The sequence below is a fragment of the Microtus ochrogaster genome, linkage group LG3, assembly GCF_000317375.1.
Source record: "Microtus ochrogaster isolate Prairie Vole_2 linkage group LG3, MicOch1.0, whole genome shotgun sequence".
Lineage (NCBI taxonomy): Eukaryota > Metazoa > Chordata > Mammalia > Rodentia > Cricetidae > Microtus > Microtus ochrogaster.
Genome location: NC_022029.1, coordinates 32,844,831 through 32,867,423, shown reverse-complemented (window position 1 = coordinate 32,867,423; position 22,593 = coordinate 32,844,831). Strand labels below are relative to the sequence as shown.

Sequence of the window (22,593 nt, the reverse complement as noted above, 5' to 3'; positions counted from 1 at the left end):
TGGGTCCAGATACAGGAGAGATCCTCTCTCGAGGACAAGGGTGTACACTTGATGTCCTCTGACCTCTAGGCACATATGTACGTGCACCACATACAGAGGAAAGAAAAGAGTTGAATGTACATAAAGACCTGAGGCTCATACCTGGCATGGAAATACTCAATAATTTGTGCATATTATCTTCATACAAAATGAAATAACTTAGTGTGTATGTTAGGAAATTATTCATAATTAGCAAATGACATGATGAATTGGTATGGTGGCACAAATCCTTTCATTGTCTTGATAAAACATTTCACTTGGGTGACACAAATAAAAGAGTTAGTTCTTATAAACATACATGGTATGGAGCTGAAATTTATTGTACTTATTATATATGGATTGAATAGCCTTTATTCAAAATGCTTGGGACCAGAAGTGTTTCAGATTTCAGCTTTTTTAACTTTGGGAATAAAAGATTTGGGGGTCAAGATTGAAGTATAAAGTATAAATCCTGAGTTCATTTGTTTCTTTTTTTTTTTTTTAATTTTCAAGACAGGATTTCTCCATAGCTTTTGGTTCCTGTCTTGGAACTAGCTCTTCTAGACCAGGCTGGCCTCTAACTCGCCGCGATCCGCCTGCCTCTGCCTCCCGAGTGCTGGGATTAAAGGCGTGTGCCACCACCGCCTGGCCATTTGTTTCTTATACACATGGCCCAGTGATAATTTTACAGTATGTTTACTACGCTTGTGTTTTGACCCACCTATCAGTGAGATTATAAATCTTAGATTTTGAAGCATTTTGAGTATTCACATTAGGAGTTTTCAGTTTGGCTAAGTTTGGTGGCACAGACCTGTAATCTTAACACTCTGGAGACAGAAACATTGGCCACAAGTTCAAGACCAGCCAGGTCTATGTGATAACGCTGTTTCAGAAAAGAAAACAAGGTTGAACTTCTGTGAGCAAAAATAACATTTGAGAGAAGGGCTCTGTTTGTTGCTGCTCTGTATGTTTTATACTGCACACTCAGAGCAGTCATTTGTACACCAGTCTACAAGCCATCTGAGTTACTTGTAGAACTTAACAAATGGCTTTTGTTTGCTTTGGAAATAATTACAAATCACTATTTACATTTTTTAATTAATTTACCAACTTAATGTCTGTAGTATGGAGTAGTACAGAAAGGAAAGATAAAAGGAAATAGTCCATTGAGAGGGTAGAGTCAGCTCAGCGGGGAAGGTGCTTCCTTGTATACTTGAGGACCTCAGCTGGAGCCCAGAACCTTTGTTTAAAAAATAAAAAACTGGGCATGGTGGTACTAGGTTGTAATCCCAGCACAGAGGGAGCAGAAACTGGCAGATCACTGAAATTTACTGACTGGCCGGCCTGGCCTATTGGGTGAGTTCCAGAGCAGTGAGGACAACGTGTGAGGTTGTCTTCAGTCCTTCATGTATATGTGCACACATGAACATCTGCAGCACACATACAAATAAAGAAAGAAGTATTTTACCATGAGAATTATTTTTAGATAGCTAAGATTTACCCTAGTGGGCTTCAAATTATTTTATGTATTATTATGCCCAGGACTTGTGTGAGTGCATATACCATAGTGTGCATGAGGAGGTCAGAGGGTAGCTTCGCGTGGGCATCCAGTGGGGAACACAGGCTGCCTGGCATGCATGGCAAGCACTTTTATACCCACCAAGCTATCTCTCTGGCCCAACTTTATCCTTTTTTAAAGTAATTTATTTAATTATGTGCATGTGGTGTGACGGTATCATCCCCTGAAACCGGAGTTATAGACAGTTGTGAGCTGCCTGCCATATGGGTGCTGGGAATGGAACCTGGGTCCTCTGGAAGAGTAGCTCTTAACTACTGACCCATCTCTTCAGCCCCTTTAAATTATCTTTTAGTTATAACCTCTACTAAAAGGTCCCAAGTCTTAATAAATAGGGTGTATAAAATAGAACTTAATGTTATAGAATCTATATTTTGTTTGTTTTGTTGGTTTTGAAGCAGGGTCTTATCATGTAGCTCAGACTGGCCTCAGTTGAGTGCTGGGATTATAGGTGTACACCCCAACCCCACACAGATGTAATCCAGCTTTATAGCTGGTTGCAGTATGTGGTACTTGCTTATTATCTCAGTACTCCTTTTGCAGATGGAGAAAATAGACAATAAATGAATTAACATTTGGTTGTCTTGACATCATGGCACATCTAGAACGTAAAGTTTTTGTAGAGGGCAGACTGCAATGGTCATATTTCCTCGGATTTGTCACTGTGTGTTATTATACTATGCACTAACATGCAATTCACCCAGAAGAGAAGCAGCAGTATATAAGATTTGATGATCAGAATGCCCTTGGAAATGTTGGGAAATGACAAATTGGTTAATTGCATGAGACTTGTCCTACTGTAATTAGGCAGCTTTTATCTTTAATGAGTACTTAAAAGTATAATGATGAGATACTCAGGAACGGTTTGTGTCTATAGTGCAGTTTGTGGCCACGATGAAAGGCCTGTCTTCTTGGCTTAACTGTCTTCTGTTCTTGAGCTTTGCTTCTTGCTGTCTCTTCTCTTTCCACTTCCACCCACTGGTCTAGAATCTGTTGCTTTTATCTGTTCTCTGCTATTAGAAAAGGACAAAGTGGGCATTGCTGGCTCTCCCACCTAATTTGTGACTTGAGGCAAGTTAATTAACTTCCCTAAATCGTATGTTCATAAAATTGAAGATCTTAAAAGTTCATACTTTACAGAACTGCTGTGGAACAACCAAAGCTCAGAATTCAAATGTGAATGCTTCCCCTACTGTCAGTCATTTTCCTGCTTATGTGCAAGGGGTGCAGTAAAGAAATTTACCATGGTATAGTTAAGGGAAAGGTTTTGATTGTGCTTAAGAGAGAAAGCAGACTGGAAGTGGGAAAGCAAGAAGACAGCATAGCAGGGGAAAACAGGAGTGACTACAAGAAAGGGAATAGTGAGAGAATAGCCACTAGGGGATGAAGAGTAGGGGTCTGAGGTGAGAAGGGCCAGGTAACTCTCTTCTATGACAAGTACTCGTGAGTAGGGACTGAGGGAGCCTGGGGCAGGCATGGGCCTTGGTAGGTAAGGGAAATGACTCCTGGCAGAAAGGAACCAGATTCTCAAGCTCCTAAGGGATGCTGACCTCTTTCCTTCTGCTGGAAATCCTTCTATAGTCCATCTTGAACTCATTTCTGGGTCTGTGGACTACTTGTCGGGCTGCCTGAGGAGGCCTAACATTTAAGTGACTAGTGTAGCTGAAGGAAGAGACTGAGACTAGGGCCTTGGGAAACACCCCAGCAATAGAGTACAATGCGTGCTGAGAGATTACAGTCTGCCCTTCTTATGGTGTCCCTGTGTATGAAAACGTTATTTTAGAAGACGGGGCTACACGAGAATGCAGAGCAGGGCTCCCTAGTAGAAGGCAGCAGGCTGGCTCGTGTCCCTAATGACTGGTGCAGTCCGTTTTCAGATATGCAGTGAAGTCACCACACTCTTCCAAAGCTGGTCCGTCAAATACGAGTTTACCACGAGCACAGTAACTGCTAAGGGCACTAATTCCAGTTCCCACTGGCCAACCAGGTTTCTTCTCTGTGAGCATGCCTCATCAAACAATATAAATGCCAAGAGGGTGGAACATGAGTATCCCATAGTCAGTGCACGCCTCCTCTTCAGTAAGGAAAGTGCTTGTGAAGCCAGCGTGTAATCAGAAGGCGAGCAGTTCATACCTATATCCAAGGTACTGCTATAGCTCTTGGTTCAGGTCCCTCGACCCCAGACATGGGTGAACCCTCTCTACAATTGCTTCTGTTTCTACCCTCCTGCCCACCATCTTACCTGAATCTAGAAATAAACAGCACTTTCTTATTTACAGTCAGCTTAGGCACTAAACTTGCCGGCCTGGGAGCCATAATGGCTCTTACTTCTTGGGGTTTTATTCCCAGAGGTCTCCATGACCTTGGCTTGCTCTCTGTTCACTGAAGCGCATTCCCCTCTGTAGAGTGGTTGTGAGACAAGGTCTTGTTCTAAAGCCCAGATTCTCTTCAGCCTCCCAGGTACTGGGATCACGGGCTGAACCATCACACCTAAATTGTTTTGTTTAGTTTTACCTCAAATATCTTTCATAATCTTACTGAAGTTTATCCCTATCTACTTAAAATTTCATTATTTCTAAAACTTCTACACATTTTGATTTCTAAATTTTTATGTTTACTGTTTAGTCTCTTCTAGGTGCTCTTTGATAGGTTAAGTCAGATCTCAAGAGGACTAGAATATTGGCATTTAAATTTGAAAATTTTAGCATATAGAAGTATTGAAGACGGCATTAGCTGTGCAACTTCATTCACTGAATTTTAACAAAATGAAGAATCCACAGCAGTGGCTCATTCATCACAGCCTCTTGTTCTGACCACTCTCATCACGTTCATGCCCCTCACCCTGCAAGTGTGTGAATAACCTGGTTTCCAGCTGAGAAGAACGGGGTTCAGATGTGTCAGGTATCAGACCTCAGAAGCCAGGATACATGGGTTATGTCTCTTGTTTCCTTTTATCAGATTTTAGTCCTCACCACACAATGCTCGTCATTCCAGAAACAAAATAGGAGTGGTTCTTGCACTAAAAGTTATTCAGCAGAATACCTTTTCTTTTTCAGAACAAAATCTTAAAAGTATTATTTAGCTCTTTGTATTGTGGACCATTGACTGTCCGTTGATTTGTGTCCTGATTGGTCTAAACTTCCTAGACATCTCAAAGAAAGTAAACCAGGAAACTGACTCAGGTTTCAGCAGAATGATATGTTTTGATATTACTATACAAGATTATACATAGTACTCTACTGACTTTAAAAATTAGTGATAAAGACTTATTTAAAAGAGGTCATTAGAAGAAATCAGTGGCAGAGTATTTGCCTAGTATGTCCCAGGCCCTAGGTTTGATCCAGCACCTCACTCAGACACAGAAGTTTTTTTCTCCTTCTGCTGCACCCCGATCATGTGCTGCTTCCATGCCCGACATCATTTTAGGTGGGTGAATTCAAACCACCACATCACACTTCTAATGCAGAAAGGATATGAACAAGAAACAAAGACACCCCTCCACTAAGTCTTTCTGCCACCCAGAGCTACGCAGTAGTTTGGGAAAGACAGTATTTGAGTAGGGCACCCAGGCAAGTGATACGGAATTGCCAGTGTACACTGGGACACATTTAAATTGGGCTTTAGGAGACTGGAATAATTGAGAAGTTTGTGAGTGTTTGTGAGTCAGTCATTAAGAACTATATCTGAGACACATTGAGTTTATTAACTTCAAACAATGTAAGCAGGAGGCTTTTAATTCCAAAAGTACAAAATTAGGCAAATGAAAGAAGTGAGTGTGTGTGTGTCAGCTTTGATAAATCATAATATTGGCAAGACATACCTGAAATGGTTTATTGGGAATCATCAAATGCTTACATGTAAATGGTTAAGCATTTAGTAGTTTTGTTGTTTTGATTTCCAGTGTTAATACAATCTAAGCAGCAAAAGATCACTGTTTTCCTATTTAAGGAAAATTTTGAAGAATCAGACGATTAACTTGGGTCCAGCTGTTCTACAGGAATGCAGTGTTGGGTCACTTTCCCCTACCCAGAACATTCTTTGGAGTTCAGAATTTGCCTAGAAGAGTTCCACTCTGACTATTTATAGGGCCCATACACAGCCCAGGAAGACGTCTATGTGCATAGTCTGTAACAGAAACTCCTTCTCAAGGCTGCTGTCACTCCAGTAGGGCCGTATGGTTAGTGGGTTGAAGGCAGGCCTGAGAGGGCATGGTGCCCTGAGATGGAATTTGTAGAAGAGTTAGTACCTACTTGGATCTGGTGTAGATAAAGCCAGCAGGTGTCACCAGGTCCAAAGCACTTTATAGTGTTCTGTTGTGTGAAGCCCTGTGAACTTCACAACCCTGCCCAAGCTCTTAGTGTATCACTGGTGTCTTCCTGAATCCTTGCCTTCTAACAAGACGGGGTGAAAAGACCCGAAGAACCTGCTCTGGGTCTCTTGGTTCTGCTGGCCCTGGTGCTGTTCCCATCCCTTAGGAGTCCTAGCACAGAGGTGCTAAGAAAGCACTGTTAGCAATTTTTAAACTGCCATTGAGAATTCTAAATGCTTCCTTTAATCTTTTCTTAGGGACATTCTAGCTACATCACACACCTTGACTGGTCCCCAGACAACAAGCATATAATGTCTAACTCAGGCGACTATGAGATACTATACTGTAAGTATGAGCAATCGTCTATGGGCTCAGACATGTTTGCCTGTGTGTTATGAAGGCTGCATGGAATGTGAACAGTGGAGTGTGTGTGCTGGCCTCTAAGTTAACAGCACACGTTACTCCAGGCTAAGTAATGAGGCTCATATGCGGTTCTCTGTCAAAGAAAGCAATGCGTTAGTTTAATGGTGCAGAACTGACAGCAGATGTTGCCATGAGATATTTTTCTGTGAAACGGCTGCAGCTCTGAATGGTTTCATTTAACAGCTTTCTCTAGAGGCAGGGAGAATGTTAGGGTGAGCCTTTATGCTTCCAGAGAAAAGAATAAAGCATCCATGGGAAACACTTTGTAATTCTGTAAGGTCCTATTACATACTTTCTTTTCCCTTTTAAATGTATCTTAATGTTTTCCAGTGTATGAATTATAAATACAAGTAAACGTGACTAGTTTGAATCAAGATTCACTTTCAAATGCATTTGTACACAGCACTATGATTACACTCCCTGTTTCTAATTTCTAAAGGGGACATTGAGAATGGCTGCAAACTGATCAGGAACCGATCAGATTGTAAGGACATCGACTGGACGACATACACCTGTGTGCTAGGCTTCCAAGTCTTTGGTAAGAATATCGAGAGAGAGAGAGAACGCTTTTTACCCATGTTTACCAGGTAAATCAATAAATAGAAGGTGTTAGCCAAGCATGGTAGCATGCACCTTTAACCTCAGCATTTGGAAGGCAGAAAGGTAGGTGTATCTCTGAGAGTTCAAGGCCAGGCAAGACTACATAGTAAGACCCTTAATTTCAAATTCAGAAAACTTAAATGTACTGATTGAACCAATGTGAAATTTGTTCTCCGCAGAACCCTACAGTTTTGGTCTCAAGGAAGGGAGTTGACGCAATAGAGTAAATTAGCTTCCAGTGTTTCCCAGGTGGCTCTGAAGCTTTCAAATTAGTAAGACCTTTTTGAAATAGCAGCTTTATTGAGATTGTATTCACATATTGTACAGTTTACCCAGAGTGTACAAATCAATGGTTTTCTTATGCCCACAATCATAAAATTTATCATGCTCTGTTCTTGGAACATTTTCCTCACCCCTAAAGAGACGCTACCATTAGTCACCACCCGTCTCTCCCTCTAACCCTAGTGGTTCTCAACTGTGGGTCAGATGACCCTTTCATAGGGTCGCATATCAGATATTTACATTACGGCTCATAACAGTAGCAAAATTAGTTATGAAATTCTGTGGTTGGGGTCACCACAACAGAGCGATCTGTATTAAAGGGATGCAGTGTTAGGAAGATTGAGAAGCACTACTTTACCCAAACCTAGCAACACTACACTCATCTGCTTTCTGTCAGTTTCCCTATTCTGGATAGTTCATATAAACGGACACATACAACTGTGGTCCAGTAAGAGTCATCTGGGTATGGCATATACCAGCCCCTCCTTACAGTTCTGATGCCCTTTTGTATGAACAGCATAGACTACATATTATTCATCTCTTCTTCGGGTAGGCTGTTTCTACTCCTTTGCTATTAAAGTGGTGCTGTGTACATGGACAGAGTGTTTATGGGCAAGGTTTCCTTCTCTTGGGTGTACATACACTCCAGAGTGGCATTGCTGGGTCCTGTGACTTGTGAGGAACTACTGCATGTGCCCTTTTTTGCTTGTGGGTATTCAGTAGTCCTAGTACCATCGTTAAAATATTAAGGTGTTTTAAAGATTAAATTTGGGGATTAAAGAGCTGAAGAGGTAGCTTATTTGGCAAAGTGCTTGCATGGGAAGCAAAAAGACCCAAGTTCAGAGTTGCAGCTAGCATGAACCTACAATCCCCTCACTAAAGAGGTAGAGACAGTGGGAGAGGGTCCCTGGAGGCTCTCGGTGGCCAGTCTGACTGAATCTGAGCTTCAGGGTTAGGTAGAGACTCTGTCTCAAATCACACAGATTTGAGGAGCTGAGGGGATGGTTCCGTGGTACAGATGGAGCTGAGGGGATGGTTCTGTGGGTACAGGCTAAACATGGAGACCTGAGTTTGAATTTCCAGCACCCACTAAAAACCTGGGCATGGTTATAAATATGCATGTAACCCCAACAAAAACTGAAAACACTAAGTTTTCAGTTCCATGAAAGAATTTTTTTTAAGATTTATTTTATATGTAAAAGGTGTTTTGCTTGCATGTATAGAAGTGTGCCATGTACATGCTGTTGAGGCCAGAGGACATTGATTAAATCCTGTGGAACTAGAGTTGAGAATGGTTGTGATCCACCATCCTGGTATAGGGAGGGACCAAACCTAGCACTTCTGCAAAGGCAGTAAGTGCTCAGCCGCTGTGCCATCTCCACTGCACAAAGACTGGCCCTGTGGGCAGAGAGCAGTAGAGTAAGACTCTAGCATTCTCTTGGATTCACATGTCCCTCCCTATACACCCACATGTATGTAACACACACACACAATATTTTAACAAACCTACCATCTCAAAAAATACATTTGTTCTCAGGACTAGAAAGGTGGGTCAGGTTTGATTCCCAGGCTCCCACTGTGGCTCACAGCGGTGGTTCTGTTCCGGGGATCATAAGCCCTCTTCTGACTTCTGTGGTCACCAGGCACACATGTGGTGTGCATGTGCCAGCAAACCCTCATGCACATTCAAAACAGAAGTTCTCCAATATAGGGGTCAGCCATGTTCCACAGTTCAGTCTGATCTAACTGGTCCCTTACTCTGACTGTAATCACCACCCTCAGAGTAGCTTGCTAAGCACATTTGGTATGTCGTTTTGAAAACACATTTGTTATATCTTCTTTTTGAAAACAGGCAAGTTCTGTGGGATAACACACTAGACCAGTATATGACCTGACACTTCCATTAAAACACCTTTTTGAAGGCTCCTCCCTTGGGGGGACATGTAGTCCTCCTCCCTGGGGGAGCGTATGTCCCCTCTGCTGACTATGACTGTTGTGCTCTTCTCTTTAAGTCCTAACTTGTCCTCTCACGGAGCTTTAAAGGGCAGGCTAGTTTCTTAGCACCACCCGTTGTCCTGTCCTGAGGTCTGGGTGTATGCGTAAGGAACGTCAGTTCTGTTTTCAGCCTCATTTCACACACCTCTGTTTCCCTAGGTGTCTGGCCAGAAGGATCCGATGGAACAGACATCAATGCGCTGGTGCGGTCCCACAATAGAAGAGTGATAGCTGTGGCCGATGATTTCTGTAAAGTTCACCTGTTTCAGTATCCGTGTTCCAAGGCAAAGGTTAGCTCAGCTCAGCAGAACCCAGTGCTGCCTTCCCTTCTGCATGGAGATACCTGTGGGGTCCCCAGCTGTCTTGGTGATATACTGCACGGCCTGCTCAATTGTCCTCTTCTCACACTAGGGGTGGACATTGATAGTGTCCTATTCTGAGACAGGGTCTTGTTGGCCTTGGATTCACAGCATTCCTTCTGCCTTTGGCCCCCAGGTCCTGTCATTACAGGTGTGCACTGTCATCCCAGGCTCTTTCTGCCTTTATATAAATAAACAGGAAAATCCTGCCGGTTTTATTCCTCAGATCTGATGTAATTTAAACTAGCCTGTTTTCATAAGCTGACTGGGTCTCCCTAGTCATCTCCATTGCTCTAAGCAGGCACATAAAGAATGAGTTTAATTTTCCCATCTGATTTATTTTCTAGGCTCCCAGTCACAAGTACAGTGCACACAGCAGCCACGTGACCAACGTCAGTTTTACTCATAATGACAGTCACCTAATTTCAACTGGCGGGAAAGATATGAGCATCATTCAGTGGAAGCTTGTGGAAAAGTTACCTTTACCTCAAAATGAGGTCCTAACAGACAGCAGTCTATCCAAAGCCCCTGCCTCTTCCACTGAAAATGCCAGGCAGTGTAACCCTCCTCCACTGCCTCCTTCCCAACCGTTAACTGAGACAGTTGAGGAAGAAAGAATAAGCAGCTCGCCCACGCTTGTGGAGAACAGCCTGGAGCAGACTGTGGAGCCCAGCGAGGAGCAGAGCGAGGCGGGCAGTGAAGACCTCGGTGAGGTGATTGAAGAGCCTGCCAGTGAGTTAGGCGAGAAGCAGGGAGCCACTGACTTGCCTGAGGACCAGCAAGGTGCACCACCCCTGTGCTAAAACCCAGGCTCCAGTGCTCCCTTGGCTGCCTGTGATATGATGGAGTCAGATAACATGTTTGGCAGTGATGGGGAATCACTGTAGATGGAGGTTTGTCTCCCATGTGATTGGGTGTTCTTCAGTAGTCTGAGCTGCCATCTGTGAAATACAGCAAACCAAAGGTTGTTTGGTATATGTTGAAAACTAAACCAAACTTACAATAGCAGTGGAGACTGACAGGTGAGTGTCTGAGAAGTCACCATGTGTGGTGCGAATACTGGAAACAGAACTGCAGTTGTACCCATCGACATAAACCCGTTATCTGAACGCGACAGAGGCATCACAAACACCAGTGCTCCTACTGGCTCAGACTGCCTTTTTTTCCTGATACAGAAAAAGGAAGCAGGAAAGTGATCTTACTGTGATACTATCCCACTCGAGTATCTAATGGGAACTTTTTAAGTAAGGAAAGCTTCAGTGTTGCTAAGTGTGGTGGTGTTGCCTTCTTCTGTAATACTGCATTTTCTTACACTACCAGTAGATGTCCGGATGTGCTCAGGAGGCTACTCTAGAAGATGCCTTCTCTCGTTAAAACAAGGAACAGCCCTCAGTTTCTGTGGACAGATACTTTAACCTAGAAGCAAGCATTGGTTTGTTGAAGAGCTTTCAATGTATATTAAACCATGATTCTGAGAGATGGTGGGTCCTCCAAGGAGTCCTTTACTGGCCTGAACATTCTCTGATGTTTGGCATTCAAGGGAACGAAAACGGAACCGCATGCCTTTAAAAGATGAACTGCAATGATGACTGCTAACCTTCTCTAGCCTTCAGCACTGTCTGTTCCCTCAGTAGAAGTAGTTTAAATGCTTGAATTGGTGCTTGAATTCATTGGTTCAGTTGTAATTTTTATACAGACTTCTTACACCGAGGGATGTCTTTTTTTTTTTTTTTTTTACAGAAGTGTGGTAGTCACAGTTCTGCCTAGTAGGGTGCACCCTTTGCAGATGTGCTGTCTGTTTGCGTTTCCTTCCTCTGCAAGCCTTGCAGCCCTGTACGGCTAGCTTGGGTTTGGGCAGCGCATGTGTTGGTATACAAGGGGAAGGGGCTTTTTTCCAAGTTTTGTCAGATAACTATTTTTCTGAAATATGTTTCCTACTTAAATGACTGACAAGTGTGCATTTCCTATGTTTGTTTATACTTTGATTACAAAAACTGTTTATTTTTTTTAACTTGCTACATTGTTTTCATACTTTTTTGTTGTTGGATTATGTTTAGAAACTTTTCATAAGTTCAGAAGTCTTAAGTATGCAGACGTTTACGTGATTGTGCCATTCCAAAGTGCATCAGAACTGTCATTCCCTTCTCGTGTCTTCTCAGGAGTAACACATATCAGGTATTCATCATTTGGAAATATGAACGCTCCAGGGAACTCCCACGGACACTAGGAGACTTGTACTCACACGCTGTATGGAAGGGTGTGTGCAGAAGGACAAGTGGAGACCTGTGTATCTCTAGATAGGATGCACACTTCAAAATGTTCACAGTATAAGTCTCTGTCTAGGTTTATGTCCATGTATCTCTCCTTTTGTTTACAACATTTTTTTTAATTAAGGAAAAAAACACCTCAAAGTAGCTCTCTTCCAAAGAAGAGATTCTAAGCCACCTGAACTCAGTTCAGTCTATACCCAGTTACCAGAGAGCACAGCTTCAGGCATCTGCCCCCGTTAGCAGTGGTGGTGGAATTGAGTCCTTGGAGAAGGATCCTAGGAGGGGAAGTACATTTCTTCAGTGCCTGGAGAAACGGCTCTCCACACACAGGGACTTTATCTGGGGACGTCTGTCACCTTTGGGGTTGCCATGTACAATGAGATTTATAATCATGATACTCTTGGGTGGTAGTTTCCAAAGGAGACACTACTCCTGTGCAGACAGCATGCCAGCCCCTTGTGCTGGCAACTACTGTTTCATGTCGGTCAGACCTGTGATAATGGCTGGAAGGATGTGGGATTATGAATTGTGTAAATGTTTTCGTAGAAAAACTTGTGAATGAAAATGAACCCGAGTGTTTCATGTGAAGATGAGCCATTTCTATCATGCATTCCGATGTCATGGCAGAAAATTTTGAAGATTAAAAAATGAGATAATCAATGTTTCCTTTGCCTTTTTTTGTTTGGTGGTGGTTGTTGAAGACAGTCTTGCTGTGTGTCCCAGGCTGGCCTTGAACTCATGGCAGTCCACCTGCCTCTTCCTTGAAAGTTATTACAGGCAGGCTCCACTGTACTCAGTTCCTTGGTCTTTTTTACATGTGTCTTAAATCAGTTTATTCTGGTACTTCGTGTGATGATCCAGATATCAGAAAGTATAGCAGTGGAGGAGGAGACATCTGTTCGCTGCTGTCGTGGACACACTCCTGCTAGTGGGAAACCTCATGCCACTCGAGGAAACTGGTTCTGATGTGTGCACCAGTTAATAGGGAATAGTGCAGCTTCCGGTTGTTTCAGATCTGTGTTTTCTCTAATGTTTAACATCAGGTGGTCCTGGTGGTTCTTGTTACTCTCGTGGCCTGGCTGCTTCCTGGTGCTGGTCTTTTGAAGGCCTTGTACCCAACAAACTGGCATCCCCTGCTTTCCTCCCATATTTTAGCAATGCGCATCCTCCACACCACAGCCGTAAGCTGACTACACAGGCATCTGTACTCATGGGAACTTACTCAACTCTGATGGATGCACGGTCACAGCCCTTCACACAGACTTAGCCATGAGAGGCTTCCATCAGGTATGGTGACACACGCCCTTAATAACCCCAGGGCTGGGGAAGCAGAAGCAGTCCCGGTCAGTCCTTTTGAGTTCTAGGGCAGCCTATTCTACATAACCAGCCAGGGCTGGAGCCCTTAGCTGAGGAATCGAGGCAGGAAGGCCAAATAGCCAGCCAGTCTCACTTAGCCAGGGTCATGCCAGGACTTCATGCTTAAAAGGCTCAAGAAAGACTACACAGGAACAAGGAGGCTACAACAAGGGTAGGACTCTGTTTTTGCAAAAGAGATGGAACCAAGGAGGGAGCCCAGGAGTGTGGTCCATTGCCTGCAGACAAGGGGGGGAGCCACTAACAGTCTCCTTGCCCAGGAGTGTGGTCCATTGCCTGCAGACATGTTGTATATATGTCATTGCCACTAGGCCCTGCTGGGGAAGAACGTGCCCAGGATTGCCCCAAACTCACACCTAAGAAATATGGGATCCAGGTGTTTTCCAAAAACAAAAAGGCTGCAGCACTTCCTGCAGGGGCCACACCTCCCTATGTAAGCTGCTGTGTTCACCTTCTGAGGGCCCTCTGGTGCTGTGCTAGTCTCGCCACTCAGCCCATTCTCCGTTCCAGCCAAAGGAACCTGGAAGGGAACAGACCAGTGACTTCGCTTGCCACTTGATGAGCCACCGCCTTGAAACTAGCTTACTGAGCTTGTATCCTAGCGCTTCTCCAGTCCAGAAGACCAGCAGAAGCACTCGGTGCTCCCTCCCCACCCACAGAAGCTTCAGTGGTGATGGCCAGCAGTCCCAAGTTCCATTGTCACCACTCAGTAGACGGGACCGAGGAGCCCAGTAACTTAAACAGATGGCCAGTGGCCACAGTTTGAAGGCTCTGCCCATGCGACCAGACCCCATGCTCTCACCTCCAGATTATACTCGGGAAGATGATGGGAAGATGATGGTGATGGCTCCTAAGAGACCCTCAGATGGGCTCAGCAGTGTCAAAAAATGAAGGACCTTGTAAGAGACAGACTGGTGGTGGCCAGGAAAATGAAGGAGCACTGGGACTACAAAAGGGTGGCACCAGGTGTTCATTTTTTTGTTTGTTTGTTTGTTTGTTTTCTAAAGACTGTATCTTGAAAGATGGTGGTTGCTTGAACATGTGTGTGAATTACCTGGCATCAGAGCCCAGGACTGGTTGGTAGGTAGAATAGATAAGATAGATAATGCCGGGCGGTGGTGGCGCACGCCTTTAATCCCAGCACTTGGGAGGCAGAGGCAGGTGGATCTTTGTGAGTTCGAGACCAGCCTGGTCTACAAGAGCTAGTTCCAGGACAGGCTCCAAAACCACAAAGAAACCCTGTCTCGAAAAACCAAAAAAAAAAAAAAAAAAAAAAAAAAAAGATAAACTGGGAAACATCTGTGAATTAAATTTAACTATCAATTTCCTGTTAATACACAGTTATATAAAGTTTCACCACTGGTGGAAAATGAGGAAGGGGTTACAGGACTCTTGAGTTTTAAGCTTCATGTTAATCTCTGATTTCAAAATGAACTTAAAACATAGTGAAACAAAAAATACATGAGAACTTTCCCCTTTTGCATTTTTTAAAAGAAAAATACAGAACGCTTCACGAATTTGTGTATCATCCTTGCGCAGGGGTCATGCTAATCTCTGTCGTTCCAGTTTTAGTGTATGTGCTGCCGAAGCAAGCACAACCCTTTTGCATTTTTGAAGAGAACATGCAGCATTCATGGGAGCATTTTACAACAAAGCACAATGTCTTGTGTAGACCAGGGTGACCTCGAACTTCCTATATAGCTGAAAATGACATTAAAGATTCTCCTGCCCCCACCTACTACGTGCTGAGCTCACGGGCATGGACTACCATGCTTGTTTCATATGGTGTTGGCAGTTGAACTGAGGGCATTGTATATGCTAGGGAAGCATTCTGCCAACTCCCTGAGCTACACTCCCAGTGAAGCCCTTTCTGGCCTTGTGCATCTGTGTATTCTACCCCAGCTCAGATGGCTTTGTGCAACTGGGTGGCTTTGCTATCACAGGTATCTGAGTCAATTTCTTGTGTTTTGTTCACAAAGGGATCTGAAGGTGAACTTCTGAGGTGTGACAGCAGGAGGTCACAGGTTTGGCAACCCAGGCCTCATCTGGTCCATTCCAGTGCCAAGCACTTGGTATACGTTAGCTTGTTCTTACCCAGAATGCACGGGGTCTCTTTGATTTTTTTTTAATTGTTTGCATCACATAATGAGATATCGATGGATGGGACCCAAGTCTAACATAAAATCCATATATGTGTTTCAAATACACACACACAGCTGGCAGGTTCACACTAAATGCCTGTGCATCCTGAGAGTGGCCTGTCACGTGAGATCAGGCGTGGAGTCTTAGTACTCAACAGTTTCAGGTTTTGGAACATTTCAGATTTAGACTTTTCAAGTTAGGGATATTTGTCTCATCTGTAGCAGCTCCCAATTCCCTGCAGCAAATGGGGCAGGACATCCTTTCTCTTCCCCACACCTGTTTTTTTGCCTCAAGAGGCACTGTTCGCTCTTGTTCTTGGAACCCTCTCCTAAAGCTACCCAGGAGCGCCCTCCTGGTGCCTGCACTGAGCTGTGTTCCTTTGTTCAGAATTGATCACATGAAGGGAACTCAGGATGAGCAGCCCCGGGAGGCTCCTGCATCACAGCGAGACCATCAGCTTTCTCCCAAGTGACCGCATTGGATGTGACTGTTTGCTGCCCCCGCATATCTCATCATCATCACCAGAATCATTAGCAAAATGTGTGCTGGGCCTTGACATTTCCATTTAGAAGATGAATTAATTCTGAACAGAACCTAGAGTCCCCTTGGCAGGATTTATACAATCCCAGAGCCCTCCACCCCTAACTAGGAGACCAGCTTTCTGCTGGGGGCCCATGAAGAATCTAACAAAAAACCTAACCACAGTCCCACCATACCACCCCATCCCATAATGTCATCTCGCCCAGTGATACCGCTGTCTGTAGACATTACTGTGGTGTTCACATAAGGAAGAAATCACCCAGATCTCCATTAAGTGATTGCACAAGCCTGCTGGCCATAGGTGAAAAAGACCCAGTTTTAGCCAGTAATTACTTAGTTCCCATGAATGTGTTGCCTGTGGACGCTGGAGGTGAAGTTAAGTGCTTGCTACCTGCCTGACTTGCCTCAGCTTCTGGCCCCACGAGGAGGGAGAGATAGAGTTTGGGGCTCTATTCCCCATCGGCTCAGGCAAGGCCAGACCTCTGGGTATGATGTCATTAGCTATCTTGATTCCTGGAACAGGAAAGTCTGGCCCCTTCGGAGCACAACAGTGTCTGTCCTGGAAGGCCACAGTGTTAGGACCTGGAGGAGAGCAGGCAGACAGCTCCAGTAATGGCGCTGCCATTCAGTTAACAAAACTGACATTGTTTCCATGGGAAATGTTAAGGTAGGCTTTTCTTTTTTTTTTTAATAAGTGATAATAATTGAGTTTTCATTAAACATTAACAAATTTAAAGGCAAGGATTTGTCCAAGAAACCACTCAGGAAACCAGGTACAAACATGCAAGACTTCACAGAATGCACCCTCGCCCTGAGGATCTCAGCAACTGCTCTTTTCTCCTCCATGTTCTCAGTGTCCCAGCCACTGTGCCCCTGACTCACATACCCAAGGGGACTCATGACTAGTAGAAACCTGGGCGGACACACAGGTAGAGCAGCCTCCAGTCCCCCGTAGTTCCCGAGCCTCACCTCAAGCCTGTTTCCTCTCCAGTCTGTCACCCCGAGGCCTCAACACTGGAATTGGTGACTGTCCGCAGAACAGGCCTGAGCCTGACTCCCACTCCCTAGTACCGATCTTCCCCACCCCCTCACTGCTAGCCCAGTGTTCACCTCAGTCAGCATACACTTCCCTGGGGCTATATAAAATTTAAACAGCGCCACCTCTTGTCTTCTTGTTCCCTGGCCCTACCCCTGGAGAGCTGGGGACACCAGGCTAAGCTTAGCACTCCATGAGTTCTAGGGGGCAGAGGAGGTATCCCCATTCTATCTCCACCATCCCACAGCAGAATCAGTGACAGCAGCATGATGTGTGCCTTAGGGGGCACTGAGTGTGAAGATAAAACGAGTCCCTCATCAGTTGGGGTCCCTATCTCGGGGTAACCCCAGATTTATGCATGGAAGAACTTTAGAAAAGGACAGGTGGGGGTCCCATGAAGAAGCACATAAAACTCGTGAATTAGCTAGGCAGTGGTGGCGCACGCCTTTAATCCCAGCATTCGGGAGGCAGAGGCAGGCGGATCTCTGTGAGTTCCAGGCCAGCCTGGTCTACAAGAGCGAGTTACAGGACAGGCTCCAAAGCTACAGAGAAACCCTGCCTCGAAAAACAAAACAAACAAAAAACAAAACAAAAAACAAACAAAAAAAAAACTTGTGAACTAAAGGCATCCCAGGGAGCTAGAGTCAAGGAGAGTCTGGCAAGGCTTCATGACCCAGTGTCTGGGTCAGCGGGCAGCACTATTGAACCTAGGCCTGAGCTACTACTGAGCGTGAAGATGGAGGCAGGGCTGAGTCCTCCAATGGAGTCAGGCTACCTGTTTTGGTCACCAGCTGCCCATCCAGACCACACTGAGGTTCGTCTGGGCCTGAAACATCACAAAGACTGGACAAACAACAACAACGAAACCAATCAAACAGCAGGATAGCTCAGCTGGTGAAAGTGTGTTTTGTTGTGTGTCTGCCTTTTTGCCGTGCCCCACCCCCAGCCTGAGGACTCGATTCCATTCATCCCCAAGGTCACGTGGTAGAAGTAACTCCAGCAAGTTGCCACTTGTTCTCTGCCCTGTGTGCCCCCCCCCACACACACACACCACACAATAATTCATTTAAAGGTCAGGAAATGTCCCTAGCATATAGCTGCTTCCGTGCCTGAGACACACGGGTAATAGGACTATCAGTATCTGGGGGGGGGGGGTGCAGGGACAGAGGTGGGGGGGACAATGTTGCTGCGGGCATCATGAGTTCTGGGGGCTGTAGGTTCACCTTAGGGAATCCTGCCTTGGTATATTGCTACAACTCAGCATATCTATCATCAACTTGGAAAAGAAAAAAATAAAATACGTTCATACTCGGGAGTCTGCAGCGGGTCCATAGGGGTTTGGCCCACGTCCTGCTACGACCCAGCAAGCATTCACTGCCTCAAAGACACAGCGCCCTCCCACTCTGACCCGCAAGGCTCCTTAGAAGACCATGAAGCTTGCCTAGGCCACCTCAGCTCTCCTGCAACTTTTAACTCAACCTTCTCGGCCACACCTGTGGCCTCTGTCTGAGGCCCAGTTCTCCCCGTGGCTCTATGAGCAAGTCCCAAGGAAGGGAGCTGCAGACACCTGAGCATGAAGAAAGTTAGAAAACCATTGCCCAAGGACCACTTCAAGGAGACTTGGCACAGCCACCAACCAGAAACAAAGGCTCCTCTCAATGACTCTGCCTTAATTAGAATAACAGCTCATTGGGAGCAATTTAGCCCTGGTTCGCGAAAGGTTAATGAGATTCATGTTTTGGAAGTGTTGACTACAACACAGACTTAACCAGAAACACAAATCTAACCTTTATTCTCTTTAATTATTCGGTCAGAATAATTTCCTTGGAGCCAGTTTAGTCTCAAGATGATTCTAATTAAACACCAGTGAACTTTGAAATCAACATCAGCTCACTCAGCTGCAACTCAATTTTCAAACGAATCTGCCGTGTAACACGGGAGGGTTGGTGGTCTGAGTGGGGGAGGGAAAGGAAGATGAGCCTTGAGCCGTTCAGGTGTGTCTGGCTCCAGGGACAAGGCATCCCATAATCCACTTGCAGCACCCCAAGGAGGGGCTGCGGCTGAGCTGTGCCATCAGACCCTTAAGTGGCCACTAAACCAGCAGCCCCTGCATGCCCCCCACTCAGCAACTGTCTACTGCTCCCCCCCATCCAACTCACACACATTCGGTTCCTACCCGCTTCCTCTTCCCCTCCCCCTCCCTCTTTCCATCTCCCTGTCTCCCTCGCCCCCTTCCTCTCCTCCCTCCCTCTCTCTTCCTATCAGAGTTTGGTTAGCTGAGCTTTGCTTTTTAACAGCTGTCCCCAGACGGAAAGCAAGGCCATCATTTCCCATGACCTGAGGCAGCTTCAGCTGCCTTCCATCCCAAGGTGACATTTGCTGTGGCCAGAGATTCCAATCTGGCAAGTACGTGTTGGGCTGTGTGGAAGGCCTGAGCTTTGGTGCAGCCACAAAGCCTTCTTTCTGATCGTGACAAATAGCAGTGAGCACAGACAAGGTCAGGGCAAGGGGAGGCATGGTGTCCTGGTCAGGCTGTTCTTTAAGGAATGCTGCTCCTAGACACTCAGCGTGGCCCTAGCAAGCGAACACTTTGGTGTTTTGCAGCCAGTCCCCTGGCAAAGCCTGCTGTGAACTTCGTGAACTTCCGGACAGGACAAGCTGTACACGGCCTGCTGCGGCCACCACCACCTTCTGAGCCACACTGAGGCCAGGATTCCAGGCACAGGCCTACGCAGTGACAGCAGCCGGTGGCAGAGGAGGCTGTATTTCATCTAACAGTCCCTAACACAGGAGAACCTAATGGGACTTGAGTTTCCTCGAACATAAGCCCAACCCCACCTCCATCAGCCAGCCGTCCCCACAGCCACGCTGTGTGCAAACGACCAACCCCCCATCTTCTGCCTCCCCCCACCTTCCGCCACAGGCAGCTGATTCTTCACACAACAGCACTAGGAGCATGCCCATACAGGGGACCATGTGGTCTCAGAACCCAGAGCTGAAAACAGCCCCAGAAATGATTTCAAAGGCATTTCCTTCCATTAATCTCTGGGCTTGTTTATCCAAGGCAAGGCCGCCATCTGGTTCGCCTTTGAGGCCCAAGCATTTGTTAGGTCAGGAAAGACCAAGAGAAGCAAGGGTGGACCAAGAAGCCTGACGGGACTGAACCAGGGTCGGCCGGTCAACGGACTTGCCTTTCTCTTCCTGAGGAGGATGCATCCATGGGTCCCTCAAGCCAAGTTCCCGAGCAGCTCAGCTGTAGGAGAGTAATAGAAGCCAACAACCCAGAATGATTTCCTTCATGGCATCAAGTGAAATACGTCAGTCTCGGGAAGACAAACTTAAAATTCTATACATGTGGGTATTTATGTATGTATTTGTAAGTTATGAAAACCAGAGTGTGAATCAAACAAAGGACAGAAGAGAGCTTAGGGAGGTGAGAGCTAGGGAAATAAAGTCCATGTGCTGAGAAAGCAGAGGAGGCTGGAGGGACGGCTCACAGCCAAGAGCACTGGCTGCCCTTGTGGAGGACCTGGATTCAGTTTCCTGCACCCACACGAAGGCTCACAACCACCTGGAACTCTAGGTCTAGGGGATCCGAGGCCTTCTCCCAGCCTCCTCCAGTGCCAGGCTCTCCCTAGTGCACACACATAGATAGAAACACTCACATACATACATTAAGAGATTTACAAAAAGAAAACGGAAGAGGGGAGTCGAGGCAGACAGAACTGGCTGGAGGGGAAGGAAAGGAAGGAGAGCAACGTGCAGAAGTATAAAGATGCACGAATAAAGATGCCGGAACCCAGTCCTTAGTATGTTCACTGACATAGTTAATTTAAAAAATTGCTAACCTGCCTGGCGGTGGTGGCGCACGCCTTTAATCCCAGCACTCGGGAGGCAGAGGCAGGCGGATCTCTGTGAGTTCGAGGCCAGCCTGGTCTACAACAGCTAGTTCCTGGACAGGAACCAAAAAAGCTATGGAGAAACCCTGTCTCGAAAAAAAAAAATTGCTAACCTTAGCTGGGCAGTGGTGGTGCATGCCTTTAATCCCAACACTCACAAAGCAGGCGAAGGTGAATCACTGAGTTTGAAGCCAGCCTGGTCTATAACGAGTAATAGGACAGTGAGGGCTGTTACACAAAGAAACCCTGTCTCGAAAAACCAATGTAACTGGAGGTTTCTTTCCTGCTTACCCCCTCCCCCCCCAGTCACTTAGGAAATCATCACTCGGAGGCTTAATATTAATTATAAATGTTTGGCCAGGGGCTCAGGCTTCTTATTGGCTAGCTCTGCATATAAATTAACCCATTTATAATAATCTGTGTATCGCCATGTGCCCCATGGCTTACTAGTAATGCTCTTACTTCTCACTTCTCTGGCAGCTGCTGGCATCCTCCAGACTCCACCTTCTTTTTCCATGAATTCAGTTTGGCTTTCCCACCTAGCTATATTCTGCCCTGCCATAGGCTAAAGTAGCTTCTTTATTAACCAAAGGTAATACAACATGTTCACAGCAAACAGAAGGGCATCCCACATCGAACAAAACAAACAAACAAAAAATGCTACCTTTTTAAGGGCACCCTTGCCTGGCCACCATGCAGTCTTCCCACACCCTGTAAGCTAGAGCAGGGAAAATGCCATTGGGAAAGCAGCGGCTGCACTGAGGCTACGGTGACATCTGTCCTAACTGTGTGACCTAGGGGACAGAAGCAGACTGAATGTCCGGACCCTTGTTAAAGAGCACCTCACCGATAGCAATGAGAGACCAGCCTGTAGAGCCAACCAGCCTGTAGAATGGCTCTGAGCCTATAGCCACAAGAACAGGGCGGCCTGGGCAGCCTTACTGCTTAGGTCCTGAATATCACAGACTGCTGACTGTCCTAGTGAAAGTCACAGAACCCAGCAGGCCAATGCGGTGTCCCCACGTGGATGTAGAGCTGGGTTCTGCTGGCTGGACAACCATTTCCACGTGTGTGATAGGAGAAGGGTCCTGCTCTGCAGAAAAAAACATCAACTAGCAACAAAACCAAGACACCACACCAAGGACAAGCGCCTTGTCCCAAAGGCAGCCCTTTCTGCACTGGCTGTTGTTAGTGGATTTAACGGATAGGTGTCACTAGAGACTGTCCCTGAAGAAGTCATCCCAAGAAGCCAATGACCGTTTCCAGCAATATCAAAAAGTGCTCCAGAGTCGAGTAGGTGAAGCACGAAAATAGTTCACAAAAATGGAAACACAACGTACCTCTCAATGAGAAAATGGATTTAAAACATGAACGATAGTCAACATCACTAATTACAATAAGAAGGTAATTGAAACCACCAAGACATTTTATTGTGTGTTAGACTGGCAAGTATCAAAAAGCTGGACACCATACAGGGAGGAGAAAACACTTAAGGGGAAGAACACTGCTTACTGGTTTGCTCCTTCTGGCTAGCTCAGGCTGCTCATCAACAACCTGGACCACCTGCCAAGGGATGGTACCACCCACAGGGGGCTGGACCCTCCCACATTAATTATTAATAAAAAAAAAGTCCCACAGTTTGCCTACAAGCCACTCTCATGAAAATATTTCTTTTTCAGCTGATGACTTCAGCTTCTTCCCAGATGACTCTAGTTTTTATTACATTGACAAAAAAACTAACCAGTAAGTACACCATGAGGAGACTAGTTA

General features: G+C 45.6%; 1 protein-coding gene and 1 non-coding gene across 7 annotated transcripts in view; one reads left to right on the top strand and one right to left on the bottom strand.

Moving 5' to 3' along the window:
• Eml4 (echinoderm microtubule associated protein like 4) overlaps window positions 1-12,484 on the top strand; it is a 117,957-nt gene extending 105,473 nt beyond the window's left edge. For 5 of the 6 annotated variants that reach the window (XM_026785909.1, XM_013351354.2, XM_026785908.1 and 2 more), the window contains 4 exons: window positions 6,161-6,248; window positions 6,766-6,864; window positions 9,363-9,493; window positions 9,910-10,365. In XM_026785909.1, the coding sequence (XP_026641710.1) occupies window positions 6,161-6,248; window positions 6,766-6,864; window positions 9,363-9,493; window positions 9,910-10,365 (774 nt within the window). Of the gene's footprint in view, window positions 1-6,160; window positions 6,249-6,765; window positions 6,865-9,362; window positions 9,494-9,909 lie in introns of all 6 variants that reach the window. The other variant, XM_005360748.3, reaches the window with a different exon arrangement.
• A 2,216-nt stretch (window positions 12,485-14,700) lies between these two features.
• On the bottom strand, window positions 14,701-14,802 carry LOC113457630. The gene has a single exon (XR_003378160.1). It is a non-coding gene; the product is annotated as a U6 spliceosomal RNA (small nuclear RNA).
• Between the last annotated feature and the right edge of the window lie 7,791 nt (window positions 14,803-22,593).